Source organism: Ceratosolen solmsi, unplaced genomic scaffold (genome assembly GCF_000503995.2).
Source record: "Ceratosolen solmsi marchali unplaced genomic scaffold, CerSol_1.0 scaffold63, whole genome shotgun sequence".
Taxonomy (NCBI): Eukaryota; Metazoa; Arthropoda; class Insecta; order Hymenoptera; family Agaonidae; genus Ceratosolen; species Ceratosolen solmsi.
In genome coordinates this window covers 1,125,965-1,142,586 of record NW_011948437.1, presented here as the reverse complement: position 1 = coordinate 1,142,586, position 16,622 = coordinate 1,125,965, and the positions used below count along the sequence as shown (strand labels likewise).

General features: G+C 25.5%; 1 protein-coding gene across 1 annotated transcript; it reads right to left on the bottom strand.

The window, feature by feature from the left end:
• Window positions 1-504: 504 nt before the first annotated feature.
• LOC105365280 (putative uncharacterized protein DDB_G0294196) lies at window positions 505-16,241 on the bottom strand. The gene is made up of 5 exons (XM_011503395.1): window positions 15,884-16,241; window positions 13,909-14,018; window positions 13,624-13,854; window positions 1,789-2,072; window positions 505-730 (listed from the first exon to the last, which is right to left on the bottom strand). The coding sequence occupies exons 1-5, from the start codon at window positions 16,239-16,241 to the stop codon at window positions 601-603; spliced, it is 1,113 nt and encodes a 370-aa protein (XP_011501697.1). The 3' UTR covers window positions 505-600.
• Between the last annotated feature and the right edge of the window lie 381 nt (window positions 16,242-16,622).

The window sequence follows — 16,622 nt, the reverse complement described above, 5'->3', positions numbered from 1 at the left end:
AACATTAAAAATATATTTTATACGCATCGTTTGAAATTTAACACAACTCCTTTTGCATATCGCGCTAGGACTGTCAATCTCATTAACCATCGAAAGCACAATAACGTTAATGAAAAATTAATGAGCCTCATATTGAAATATATATATATATATATATTTTTTTTTGTATATCTATGCAAAAGGGTGCATTTAAAAAATTATATCGAAAATATCATCTCTATTGTTATTAAAAAATGTTCACCTATAGTATGGAAAATCGAGCGCCACCGCAATAAATTGCCTCGAATTCCTACGTGAAAGTTAACCTCGTTGATTTTTCGTTCACTTGCAGATGACCCGAGGAGGCCGAAGAGGCCCCCTGCAAAAAGTTCCTACAACGCGATAGCGGCCGAACAGAGGAGGCTTTTCGCTTTTCCTGGCCCAGCCAGAGCGTGAGAGAAGGAGGGGCGGAGGAGGTGGCGGAAGAGGGAGGGAGGGAGGGGGGCGAACATTATCATCGATGTGCGTATTCCTGTGGACGTATTGAGTGAGGAGGATGTGTAGTTGAGTAAACGACTGCGTAACAGCGACACTTTCGTTTAGCGTTCCTCTTCAGCCTCTTTACATGAGACTGCAAAAGGCTACTCCGTTCTCGAAAGCCGACTGAATTGCCGTTGTTTCCATGCAAAAGGCACCATCCTCGTACATCATTGCGATGCGCTGCTGATGTGCCCGACTCTCGCTCAACGACCTGACACAAATGCAACCAAGTATCGTCAAATTTTTGTACAAGAACGCTTATAACATTCTTTTGACCTGTGCTTTCTTTTATTTCACACACTTCGCGATTCTAGTCATATTTTCACGCGAATTATTTAATTTTTGTTTCTCATATTCATTACACGCGGACAAAGTTTTTATTGAAATTTTATAGAATATTAACTTTCAATGCGTGATAGTCTATCAATTGCAAATAATATAAAAGCTATGATAGTTGTTGAGTAATGTTTGGTAATATTTTGCTAACGATAACCGCAATGGATTATACGAAAAGGGTATCGTTTATTCCCTGCTTCAAATTATTTAATAATGTATTTTTAATATTAGATCGCTTCGATTATTGAAACAGAGTTTATCCATAAATTCAAACGAAAAATCATTTAAACGGTTATTACGAGGCTTTTCAAACTGTATTAACTGAATTTCATATGGCACTTAATTAATTAAAAAAATTAATGCGCCGCGTGTAGTGACACTTTTTATAAATATTTCTGACAAACAACGTATGTTGATTGGACAATTGACTTGTAGCTTTCGTTCCTCTCGTTCAACGATTTCAATGAAAATTTGCAAAAAATTCTTTGAAATTCTAATTCGATCATTAAAGATATCAGGGCTATTATAGTTAGCTCAAAATAGGATTATTTGGTACGTTTATATTATATTCGAGGAATAATGAAATCAAATGGTTTAGCACTGACATAATCAGTATTATCGTTTTAAGTTTACCAGCTACTTTGATATATTTTCTTATAAAATTAATAAAATTTTAAAATAATAAAATTGAAAAATTAATGCCATGCGAAATATTTTGAGCAAAAAAGAAATAACTCGATTAAAGTTTTTCCGTTTAAATGCTTAATACACCGTTTCCACGCGTTTCATCATTCTTTCATGACCGATTGATAACATGAGATTATTAAGATACGATTGCAATACGTAAGTAAGACAATAAAGATTTAACAATGGTGCTCCGTGCATTATGACAAATGATCAAAAATATAATGAAATGAAGGCGCCGCTCATCACCTGGGTGACATGGTCCGCGTTCGTTGCATCCTTGTCGCTTGTTTCTTGAATGCCATATGCTGATTGAGCAGACGCCGATACTCCTGGTCCAAATATACACACCGATCTGGATGATTGGCCAGTAGCTCGCGACTCATCTGCTGAAGGTTCAGGCTGGGCGCGGCTCCGGGTAACATGGGCCCCGAGTTGGACGAGTCCGACCACGGTGGTGGTGGGGTATGCGAACGGGAGAGCAAAACGTGCTTGTGGCACAAGTACTCTTCGTACGAGGGTGGCAAACCCGTCTGAAATTCAGTAGGGATAACATTCTTACACCGATCATTTGTTTATCAGGAATTAAAGAAATTTTAATACATTGAATTTTTTGGTCTCTTATTTTCAATGATTTTTATTTGGCAAATCAAAATCACTCTCACGCCTAATGATAGCAATAAAATAAAAAGTATTTTAATAAAAGAAAAATTTTGCTAAATGTGAATGTTGTGTTAATGATTCGCATTGTCGAGTTACGGGAGATTGGAATTATTTTTATAAACGAGGAACGAAAGTAGTTATGTCCTATACAAATATTGTGAACTTTTTCATTACTTCAACGAATCACTCGCATTTCATAGTACTTCGAGTGCAGCAAGTTGAAAAAGAGAGATAAAGGTGTAATAAGTAGTTGCCGTAATATCAAAAAGGATTTTCAGGTAGATAGTAGATTTATAGAAAGGACATTGTATACAACACCTATTGATCCTTGTTTTTTTCTTCCTCTAAAAAGCACAAATTAATATTGACGTGGATAGTGCCTAGGCATGGGGGATCCCTTGCACAAGTAACGTATTCTTAATTTTTTGCTCGTTTCATATCTTTCTAACTTTATATTATTTTCAAAAATATATTTAATTTTCTTCGTTATTCAATTGTTCTCTGCATGCAATAAAGCGACACAGACACGTATGAGCCTGACTACACAAACTTACGAACAATATAATTTGTATTATATACTAATTCAATTCTGGTCTTATAAAAAATTTAATATAAGAAGAGGAATCGTAACAATTAAAAATAGATAATTTTGTCAACAGTTTATGAGATTTAAGATTTTATAATAATAATAAATTAAATATAAATTATATAACTAGTTGGCCGTCAATAATAAAGCAAAATTCATAATCTATTTTTTTTAAATTTGTCAAAATAAAATTTTAATTCTATATATTTTAGAATAGGAAATATGTTTTATGTCGTAAAATTTTTCAAAAAGTCTGAACAGAGTTCACCTCACTTTATTATTGTGTATAATAAACGTTAATCATTGACCTAGAAATAAATTAAATTTATATTGCAAAGATAATTGAAGGCTCAAAATTAATTAAAGTATTAATATTTTAATTTATACGAAGATAATTAAGTTATAATATATTTATAAATATATATATATATATATATATATATATATATATATATATATATATAATATAATTAAATATAGAAAATATTGTAAAGAAATTTGATGCAAATCCATCATATATAACTATTTATTTAACAATAATAAGATTTAAGATTTTTATAAATATTACTATAAACTGTAATTAAAGAACTTTGTATTTTTATTTTCGTTTGGTTCAATAAAAATAGTTCTATTTAATTAATATTTACAATTATTGTTTTTCATGATTTAAGGACGTTTAAATATAAGTAGTATTGAAAAAATATTTGGCAAATAAATTTACACACATAAATGTGCACATATGTAGATTAACGTACATACATAAATTAACTGATATCTCATAAAGTATGATACTTTTGCAAGTAAATTATTTGATTAGATATGCAATTCGAATAATTTATGACTTGTAATGATGCAATAAATATCAAATTGTTTTGAATAGATAAAAAAATTGAGCATTAACAACTAACATCATTATCCAAAAAGTGAAAGAATTGCCATTTCTTTTACTAATTATTGTATTAAAAATAAAACAATCTTAATTTAATTATAAACTAAATATTAAATTAAATACTAGATAAAAAATAAATATTCTTAGTCAATATAAAAAATTTATGAACACTTCGTCGAGCCTAGGATAAAAATAAATTATTTATAACATATCGTTCAATGTAGCAATTCGCTCATTAAGTAAGCTTATGAGTTATAGATATTTATTTCTTATGCCTAATACGTGATTGACTCATTGTGAAATAATCAATGCTTTAAAAGTTGCTTTTTTTACGTCGTAATTCTCTTCATAAGGAACAAAACAACTCAATATTTGATGAATTTTCAACTAAGATTAAACTCTTTATTTTTCAATCTCTACGGTTTTTTTTTCAGGTTAACAGTGACTGATTTAGTACCACAGAACTTTTGATAAGAATAGGAAAACATAATATTGAGCTACATGACTATGACATATTTTAAAAGCAAAATAAAAAGAAAGGAGAAATATACTGAAATTTTTTAAGATTTCAGGAAATGTATGAGTAATAGTTTCAAGCGAAATAGATTGACTATAAAAAAGTTCCAGACAAATTTATATTGTATATACAGTAATTATATACAGTAAATATATATATATATATATATATATATATATATAGTAAAATAAAAAAAAGAGTAAACCTATTTATAATAATATTAATAATCAATTATAAATTATTAAAAAAAAGTATTACTAAGTAAAAATAAACTATATATATATATATATATATAATGCAAAATAAATATTATGCTAATCAAATACTTTATTTTGAATAAATATAAATATTAATTTTAAAAATTTTAAAATAAGAGAATATATCGAATCAATTTTGTGTAGTTGACTCATTATAAAATCCGAATAAATATAATTAATATTCCATTAAAAATATAGATAAATAAATTTTAATATATAGCTCTTTTAATGTTTATACATTAATAAGATTTTTTTAATTAAAATTCGTTTATTTTTCAGTAGTAAAATATTTTAAGAAGCCTAAAATAAATCAAAGTTATATAAAATATTTAATACGATTTCTTTTATTAGGAAAATCTAATATTCAAGAACTTTTTGATTAAATTAGTCTCCTGTACATATTTATATATATATGTGGGGGGGGGGCGTGCGTGTGTGTGTGTGTTATTGCATTATATGTATACATATAGAAATTGACATTTATTATGAATTTAATTAAAAGGAAAACTTTAAATTTTGTTGAAAATAGTATTTTCTTTGGCTTCCATCATTTAATAGTATTAAAGTATAACTTTTCTTTAAAAAAATTACTTTTATACTAATGAAAATATAATTACACACACACATATATATATATATATATATATCAGATTTAAGATTTAATATAAGTTAAGATAGTTTAATTTTAATACTATAACAAATATGACATAGTACGGGCTACTGGTTTGTGGATGAAATTATTGAAAAGGACGCTTCGCTTCAGCTTCGTCGTGAAATGGAAGGATTCAAACATCGATTCCTAGTCTGAGTAAAACTTGCTGACATTTCTCCTCCAAACTTTCTCTTTATAAAGTCTTCATCGTTGGATATGTGGAATAATTCACAATTTCATTGCATAAAGCATAAAATAATAAAGTATTTCTTTATAATATTACTCTGGTTTTATAAATGTCTGCAATTAATTTTTTCTACCGTTGAATATAATTGAACCGTTAATTTTGTATATTGAATCATTTATAAACAAAAAAGGGTTACGCGAATTTATTAAATTATCGTATTGTAAAAAGGTTTCTTTTTTTCGAATCGGCCGTAAGATTATTCTTATCAGCTATAAGGATAAGGATTCAGTTTATCAATATTGGCTTTGTGCGTGCACTCAAAGAATTCAGGCTGGCATTACGTATATTCCATATTGTATATATTAAAAAAGAAAATTTCTGAATACTAAATGCGTTCATATACATTATTTAAATAAAATTCTATGTTGCTATCGATAGTGAGTCTACTTTTGTATTCTTCGTGAAATGAAAAGCATCGATAAAGCATCCACTTTCTCGGCGATTTTATATAAGATAGAGTTCGAGGATGATAAGATATCCGTCGGTAAGCCGAGTATAAAATGCAATAAATTGCAATTACTGTATAATTTTAATTTTATTTTTGAAAGTTAAATTTTTATCACTATCCCAAGAAAGATACAATTCTCGCTTCAGAAAATGACTTATAATTTACAAATACTGCAAATTAATACTATAAATAACTGATAATTCCTCTAGTTTTATATCATAATAGTTATTTTAATTAATTGGCTCAAATTACGAATATCAAACAATTATTCGAAGATTAGGATTAATGAAAAGAAGAACGGTATCATAGCTAATAATATTTTTCGATTTAGCATATGATAAATAAAAGTTATTTTATTTATTTATAATAAAAGTCGTGATTAAATTATTACAATGTAATTCGACTTAATTTTGCTTCTATATATAATTTTTTATATATTCAAGTTAATATAATTTACCTTAAGTGGTTATGTAAGATTAATATAAACGAGATTTTTTTAATGTGATTTATGAGAATATAAGATGGTAAATTAATTGATAGAATTTATATAATCGTTCGTGCGGAAAATCAACGACAATCGATACGTTGAATAAGCAGGCATTGAATAGAGAAAATTAAAATGTCTATTGCACACAACAGTTTATTTGTTAATCCAATAGTGCAGGCCTTAAGCAAACCTGAAACTTAGTTTGAAGAAATTTGCGTAATATATACGCATATATTCAACATAAAGAGAATAAAGTTTATTATTTATTTTCAAGTAACCACATGTATATAATGTAATCGAATATAAAAGATAATAATTCATAAAGTACCTTTAGACAATGAATGTCTGGCACATATAACAACGATTGATGTATTTATTTGACCATCTTTTTAACTTCTTCGGTTGCATTAATTTTGATATATAACAATTTTATTCATTTAGTATTAGATTAATTTAGTTTTTTAGATAAATATATATTTAAAAATATTTTATTTCATAATTAAATATCAATATAATACATTGCAAAGGAATTGGACTAAATAGAAAAATATAGGAGGAGAATAAGAGAATAAGAGATAGAGAGACAATTTCTTCCGTTCTTATTCATAAAATGAAAAGAAATATGTCATTTCCATTGTTCTTATAATATTTTTTATTTAATATTTATTTATAAATATTTCTTATATTAACGATTATGTTATATTTTGTTTTTTCACGAATGTATGTCATTAAATAAAATATGTGGATCTGCTAAATATTTAATTTAATTCATTAATATTAAATAGTTGGTTTGTATATAAATTATACTAATTACTACGCATTAGTTATTAATATATTAACGTATTATATTTATCGGCAAAAATCCGTAAAAATTTAAATCAATAAAGTATAATAAATATATTTGATTATACTATATTATATTACATTGTGATAATATTATAAATTAATATATTGATAAATAATAAACAAGAAATGACCAAATTATTAGTCAATAATCTAATTAGTCTTTACTTCTTAAAAGCATTTTATATTCTGGAGATAAAAGTGCATTTAAGTTTACATTTAATTATCAAGTGGATATTATCGTTAAAGAGGAATATAGAGGAAATATTTCTTAATTGGACTTTTATGGGATTCAACTATACTACACTTTAAAGACTTGTTAAATTTACACTACGAATCCTTCGAACTTTTGTTTATTTGAATAATAAAAAGTTGAAAAAGAAAATTGTAGTAGTAATAATTTTTAATAATCCTCCGTCATGAACAAATATTTTCAATAGATGTATTCCAACATTTATCATGATTTCAAAATGTTCCACTTGCAATTATTAAATGATAAGGATTAAAAGACAAATGAATGTTTAATTTGGGTAAAAAATTTTAAAAATCTTTTACAATTTTTTAAATATAATGAAATATTAACGGTTTATATTTGTTAATCATTAATAAACTTTCTTGCTTATACATTATATATTTATTATATATCAATGTCAGTGTAATTTTTTGATATTTTAATTTAATGAATGGAAGAAGTACTTTTATTTAATACGAACTATAAGTTAGAAAATGTTACATAGATAGATTATTAAAGAGTTTCTTTTTAAAATTTTCAAATAATTACGAATAATTACAATTTATAATAATAGGTTATTTATTCCTATGAAAATTATGATAGAATTTATTAACAAAGTACTAGTGAGATGTATACGTAAAATATTTAATCTCTTCCTTTCAGGAGATTGCGCTCTTGCAAAATATTTCAAAGTAAAACTCATTCGAAATGTAGATTTATTAGTAAACAATCGACGTGCTCAGCAATTATAAATAAGTATATTGAAGGATTGTTAAAAAGAAAGTTATAGAAAAGTGCAAAAAATATTCCATTGTGTCTTATAGCCCAGCTAGTCTGCACGAAAATGCAAATTTCTAAAATTTAAAAATTACCAATTTCAACAGTGGTATAAAAATTTCATGAACAGATAAAAAATGAAAATTTATTGAGCACTATAATTTTCCTGCTTTTTAATTGAATTATTAATCCTTTCGTTTTTACACATTTTAATTTAGTCATTAATCTTATCATTTTTATTCTTTTTCATGTAATTTATTGCCATAAAACTAAAAAGTAGCCATTGTATATCATATGAGTAAAATATATTGATTATTTATATTAGTAATAATTGTAAATCAATTTGTAAATTATAGAATATTTTACAAAAAAGTATAAATAGTATAACTTTTCATAACAAATAATCTTACAAACATTGAAATAAATATATTTTATTAATATATAGTGATAATAAAAGTTAAACAAAAAAACATCTGTATTTGTTTTAGTTCTTTTATAATTTTATCAATCACAATAAAACTTTTTTTTTTTATTATAAACAATTATATGTATTGAATCAAATTTCATAATAAAGTTATATATTTGTTTATTACGGTTTCTTCTTACTCTTACTCTTTGTTTATTTACAAACATGTAAATGGAAAAAACTATTAATTTAGATATAATTAATACGCTTAAACTTATATATATATATATATATATATTTATTACTTGTTTATTTTAATATATAATTATAATGAAAAATTATAGTAAATTTGAAATGGAATAATTGTAAAAATTAATTATGCCGACAGAGTTTAAATGCACGTATATCTTCATTTTTCATGAGTCTATATTATATCTGTACAAGTATAGTCAGAGGATAATGGAAGATCTCTTAATTTCTCCGATCCCTTCATCGACAACTTATAGAAAAATTGTACTTCCTATCATAATAGTAACAATTGATTTTAAAATTGCTATTATTTTATTTTCTTTTTTTTTCTTTTTTTTTTTTTTTTTTTTTTTATAAATTTGATTTATAATTAATGTAATAAGCTTCTTTTGAAATTAAATATATATCTGGTGCATAAATATATATATTTATGTACACACTTGAAATTATTTACAAATAATCCATATGTATGTATAATATACATCTATGCATAGAAATACTTAAAAATAATATTTTATTTTACTGATGTATGTAATCCCTCGTGTTCATATAAAAATCAATCTACTGCGCTTTTTGTTGTAATTGAATTTATATAAGTTTATGCGTGACCTATGTGCGTGCGTACGTGCATGCGTGAGAGAGAGAGAGAGAGAGAGTGTGTGTGTGTGTGTGTTTAAGGTACATGTTTGTCTATAGAAGTATACATATGTATATATCGGATAAAGGCATGTAGATGAAAAAACATATTTATATTTGAAACGGTGTAGAATTATACAAGAATGTGTTTATATTTAGATAAAAATTCTCCTCGGATGGGCGAAAGTACATTAAAATTTAAAACGTAGAGTCAGGAAGATGTGAAAATAGCGAGATACGCCTTTATGTAAAAATGCCGGGAACTACGATGCAACTTTTCCGCCGTGACGATACGATAAGTGAATTGGAATGCTTTTACTCCCCGACATTTTATATACGAAACATATATCATTAATGTACTTGATATATTCTTGAGAAATATGTTCCGACAGTTTATTTTGTAAGTGTACTCGAATATTAATTAATTTCATTTGAATTAATACGCGTGACATTCCTCTTAAAACTTAATTCATACTATATTGCATTAAGACTAAATTGTATTTTAGTAATTTATAATTTTTCCAGAATAACTATAGACACAATTATCTATTATTTATAATATACGTTGCTATCAAAAATTTACAATTTGAAACAAGATAGAGTTTTATCACGAGACATAGACTTTTTATACGTATCATCGCTAAACAATAAAATAAAACTATTATTTTTTGTACAGAAGCAAATAAAAAAATATATGTATTACGGTTTATTATTCTATCTGTAACAATAGTTTTAAAAAATTGATATGAAATAGATTTAACTAGAGTTTTCATGAATTTTTTATTGCTGGAAGTAAAAGAAAATAGAATACTATGATAATAAATTAAAAATAAAATTATCCTTTCAGGCATTTTTTAAAATCCTTTAAGGCATTTTTTTTTAAAGAATGATAAATTTTTTAATTTACATTTTCATTTATTTAATTGTCAATATTATTTAATTATTTAATTATTTAATAAAGTCTACTATATATTAATTATCACTAGCTGAAGCTTTGTCTTGGAACAAATTCATTTAATACTCATAAAAATGTTCATTATATTCGTCGTTATATTTATATTGCAATTTTACAATTTATATAAAAAATATTCTTATGGCTGTATTATTCTATTATCGTATGCCGGGAAAATTATTCAATTTATATATTGATATTTAAAAATACAATATCCCCTGGAAATATGCATTACTATAGATATTTTGGTATTTAGTCAAATGATTAGAGTAGAGGAAAGAAAGATAGTATTTTATCTTCATAAACTACAAGTACTCCAAATTCTCAAACTAATATCTTTAGACATTATTTATTTCATATAATATTTGAATAGACTTTATATACCAAGTAGAGAAATTATAGTAAGTAAAAACATGGAGGTTCGAGGAGTTTCACGATAGGACTCTATCTCTCGTACTTCTTCCTTCTACGTTGGAGTTGACAGAGACAAATTCAAACTGCGAATGAAAGGAGATAACACGAACCGAATGCGAATTTGGAATGGGTACCGGTACTCTGGGAAATTAATGTTCAATTTGATACCAAGAAACTGCGTGCAAAATACTCCACTCGCCAACTTAATGTTTCAAAGATGTTCTACACTTGTGTGAAGTGAAAATGTTATAGGGAAGCTGATGCATCTTCTAGTCATTTACCAAGATTTTAGGACAATTTACATGGATTTTAGTATAGATTTATGAAGTCAAATGTATACTTATTTCTTGTTAATGAATCAATTCTTGTTAATATATTGATTTTATAGAAAACATAATATAGCTTAAAAACTATAAAATAATTTTTACAATACACACTGAAAAGAAAATTTTAAATATAATTTTATGAACTGATTGAATTACACTTGCAACTTTACATCATAATATCACTAAAGACAATTTTTTTTACCAGGGTTTTATTTTTTTAATTGATTGTAATTAACATAATTATGTTTTTATTTTTTCAAAAAGCTACATCAGCAATTTTACATTGTACTATTATTATTATTTTTCACTTTTATGCATTACATTTAAGATGTTGAAAGTTATAGATTAAATCAATGAATGATAATATGAGACTTAATAATATCAGAATTAATATAAGAGAATTTTATATAAAAGTATTGTATGTAAGAATATATTAATTCTTGATAGATTATTTAAGTATTACTCAAATTGTTAAGTTTGCCACTATATTTATATTTATGTTATAATGTTTTTTTTTCCATCTTTCGTTACATTAACAAAATTAGTGAAAATTTATATAAATAATTGATAAAAATTCTGCCAGAATTTCAGGAATATTGAAAGTAGATATTATTTCATTTTAATTATGATACGAATAAGAATTTTCTCATTTGTATCAAATTACTATTCATACAGGAAAGTAATCTTATTACACCTAATGAATTAAAAGTATTAAAATGACTTTTTAATTATTATAATATAAATATTTAAATTAAAAAATAATAATGTAACATTATTATATAATATATATATATATATATATATATATATATATATATATATATAAGAATCGTTATTTTATAAATAGAAACAATTACTCAACAAAATTCCAAATGCTTGATTGAAGATGCTCGTATCGGGTAAAGAAAAATAATAAATAACAATATTCTATTGAATAAAAATATAAAAATATATTGGAATTATATTTATTATTTCTAATTAAATTTCCAATCTTAATAATAATGTTGTTAGTTTGCTTAACAGCTGTCGATACGATTCTTTATTAAATACTTTTTATGATTATTGAAAAACTAATTTATTAATAAAATTAATTTTTACTGAACATAATAATATGGTAGTGACGTGTATTATTAATGAAGTATATATTGATTTTAAATCAAGTGAAAACATTTTTATGCACTATTAAGTCGCTCTTTTACTTTACACTTCGTTCCCTTAAAATATGGAAAATTCTAATATTATTATGCATACGTAATATGTTTTAAATATTATGTTTTAATAATTAATATAACAAAAGAAAAGACGTAATACTAAGTATCAATATAAAATTTATTGTTATAATATTAATATAATTATGTGAATTTCGCGAGTCGTGAAACTTTATTTTTTATTTATTTTACTTTTACATCGTATTTTATTAATTTTATTTATTCAACATTTGAATTTGTTCCCATTAATTTTACGCATTAAAATTAAATCTCACTGTAATTGGTAAATTATATATTATCTTATTAATTTGAGTGGCGGCAATAGATAACTAGAATTTACAAAGATATTTGCAAGAAAGTTAAATAGAAACAATTTGTCTCTGTCTTGTTAATTTTTTTCAATTTTATCTCACTCTTTTATTTAATGCTTAACATTAATCTTACTTATAGTAAAAAGCACATGTAGAAAAAAGTATATAAAAAGTGGATAACCATTTTTGTTTTTCATTCATTCTTCCTGATACAAGAAAAACTTGGTCCCATTTTTAAGTATAGAATTAATGGATTATTATTATTATCTGTATTAAATCATTAAAAAAAACTCTAGTTATTCACACTGGTTAATTTAACAAAAGTACTTTATATATCTACGCATTCAAATTTATCAAACTTTAAATAGAAATATAATGAAATATACTTTATATTGAATATACGAAAATTTTATATAGCTAATGTGAAAGAGAATATCTTGCTTATTATTTTTTTTTTTAAAGAAACTTCAGTTTCAAAACATTTCTCTAAAAAATCACTTGAAGATTAATTTTTTCAATGCACTCGACATATTTCATACAATGTTTATAACATCAAAGTAATAGCAAAAGTTCAATGAATGAAGATGCATATATTCCAATTCAATGTGGATTTTAATAATGCCACAATTAAAGAATAATAAAAGAAATAAATTAAAGAATTTATTTCAAAAATAAATAAATACATTATTTTATTAGTTATTAATTAGTATAACATAGTAGGATCCAGTGATATACTAATTTAATTAGGGGCATTAAGGGGAGAACAGAGATTTCATTCATCAGAGGGAGAAATGAGAATTCATTTGATAAAGTCCCATTTAATTTATAGATTCTAAATGTTGAAAAAAATGAAAAGTCATGGAGTGGTTGACATGAGAGATTTTTGAAAGCTAAGATCGATGGTGTTGCATTCGCACTTAAATTAGAAAACTATAATGGGCAGTAAAATGGACCCAAAAGCATGAATATATCCAATGGGCTCACCTGCCAAGAATTGGCGATGGCAACGTCGTAGCTGGGCGGTGGCGAAGTCATCGATGGTACCGTGTAAGCCGAATGCTGGGCTCGATTGTTCTGCATGCCAAGGTGGACGTTCGTATTATTCGCAGCTCCGCCGCCATTTGCCGCGAGTGTCATCGTCTGCTGCTGCTGTTGCTGCTGCTGCTGCTGCTGCTGCTGCGGTTGATGCTGTTGTTGCGGCTGTTGTTGCTGCTGCTGTTGATGATGATGTTGATGCTGCTGCTGCTGCTGCTGCTGTTGCTGCTGCTGCTGCTGCTGCTGTTGCTGCTGCTCTTCAAAGTCACTGTCAATGGTACAGTAAACAGCCTCCGCGATCGTATTCTGACGTATTCCTGAGCCTACGATACTCGATCCCGAATCTGCAACAGCAAAACCGTTATTTCCGAAGATTGTAAAATAAGTAATTAATTATGTTTCACGAAAATGGTTTTGTAGACACTAATTTTTTGTTTAAAATATATCTATATTTATTATAAGATTTTTATTCATTTTATTTTACCAATTATTGCAATTTAATATTCATTCAAACCAGTACATTATAACTATACCTCTTATATTTATATATATATATATATATATATATATATATATATATGTATCGGATTATACTGGTTTATTGATATAGGATTTTTCTGCGTATAATATACCCCTGAACTTATATTTAGTTTGCCAAACTTTTATTTTCCTTATTTATGTGAAAGCATTTGAAGAAAATGATAAAAATATAGTGTCAAATTTTATAATGCAAAAATCAAATATATTATTATTTTACTGTTTACATGGCACAAACAATCTAATTTTATCTATATATTAACAATATTAATATATATATATATATATATATATATATATACTGTCAATTTTTTCATTGCAAAATGTAATATTGTAATATAGTATATACTATAAATATTACGTGCAAACATAATATTTTAATGATTTTTTAATGTAAATTTGCAACAAATTTTAAAATGCTTAGCAACTACTATTTATACATTTGTTAGGATAAATATTTTGCCGAAGTTCGTATTATTTTTATAAACCAAAGTAGAACAAATCTCAAAAGTGCTTTTTCACGCTTATTTTCATCTATACAATTAATAAATATTTATATATGAAAATTTTTTGAAGAATTTTACAATTTATACATTAATTACATAAACATTAATACATAAACATTAATTGTGTTGTTTAATTAAAAAAATTCTAAATAACAGAACAGATTTATTATTTAAATATTTTTTATCTAATACTTTTTTTAATACAATGTGGGTCTCATAATTAAAATAAAAAATAAACAATTGTAATAATGTTTTACTTAGAAATAATAAATAATGTTAATATTAAATCAAAATATTTGTAATAATTATATTGTTAAATGTAATTAATTATAGATATATTTTATCGAATGCGTACGAATACTTAATTACCTATGTATTTTCATATTTCAATGAGCATAAAAATAAAAATAAATATTGTTTAACGATATGAACATATAACATATTTTCATTTAATTAATGTGAATATAAAATCATTTTTACAGTGTATGTTCAATCAATCAAAATGTATAAAAATATCTGCATTATTTAATAAATAAATAATAATAAATTAATTTTAATAAAATAATATAAGAAAATTAATAATAATACAATAAATAAGCATTAAGACTATATTTTTAATTAGCATTTGCATTTCTTAATAGATGATGAATTGTTGCTTAAATTAAAAAAAATTTAGTATGTAAATGTAATACGAGGGTATTGAATAAAATTATTTGTATGTCAAATAAATAAATAAACATTTGATTAATATTTTAAGTTTAATTATTGTATTTCTTAACAAAATATTATTATAGTATAAAATTAAAAGATAACATAAATAAGTTTAAATGTTCTTATTCTTCTATTTATACTTGCCTCTCTATATTGCTTGCACATCGTATATTTGCAATTCTACTTTTTCACTTTTTTTTTATTATTTTTTCTTTTGCTATCGAAAATACCAGAATTTATGAAAATCACTACTATTATTAGTATTTATTCCAGGATACTTACAATTCATTGCATTCAAATTTAGTACTCGTCGGTGATTTATTCTCTATTGAAATTCAGAATATAATATGTTAACGTGATAAATATAAATATATAAAACACTATTTACAAAAATACGTATTAAATTTTAAGTAAAAAATTGTTAATTAAAATTTTATGCGTAATGTAAGTCTCACCTATGTAGGTGTAATGGGACTCGGCTCTATCCGCACTGCGAGTCCTTCTCGATGCCTTAATATGTCTATCCTTCTTCTTGTTTTTTATCATTCTTGTTGAGTGCTCGCTGACGGAGCTTGTGCTGCCTGAATCGGAAGTCCTGCTGTTCGATCCCCGACCCCTCGTTACATGCTCCGGTTCCGCCGTCTTCTTCGTCGCGGATCTACTGCCTTCGACCTTGCCACTGTCATTATTTTTGCTTGGCTTGGGAATCAGTATGGTGAAGTTCCTTGTGGATATCGCTGTCATGCCGTTTCGCGACTTGGGTAAATCCAGGACGACTCCGCAGCCACATACCGGCGTGTTATCGTTAGGCATTCTGCAATAAAAAAAAGAGGGGAAGGTCAGGAATATATATATATATATATATATATATATATAACACGCATTCTAGCGTTGGAAGAGAGTTGCTAAGTGCTTGTCCACTATTATTTTGTCAGAATAATAATAAAATTAATTTTTGCACTGCATTATTGTATTCGGTATTAAAATAATGCTTAGTAATAATTTAAGTAAAACGCCCACGAATATATATTTTACATTTTTAACAACAGCTTAGGTGAAAAACGCATAAGGTAATGACAAAATATAAAACAGTAAAATATAATAACATGATCTATTTCGGTCAAGTTTCAGTCCTATGATGTGATCATTCTTTTGTAATTAATTAATACGTGAATGACAAATTCACATCTTCCC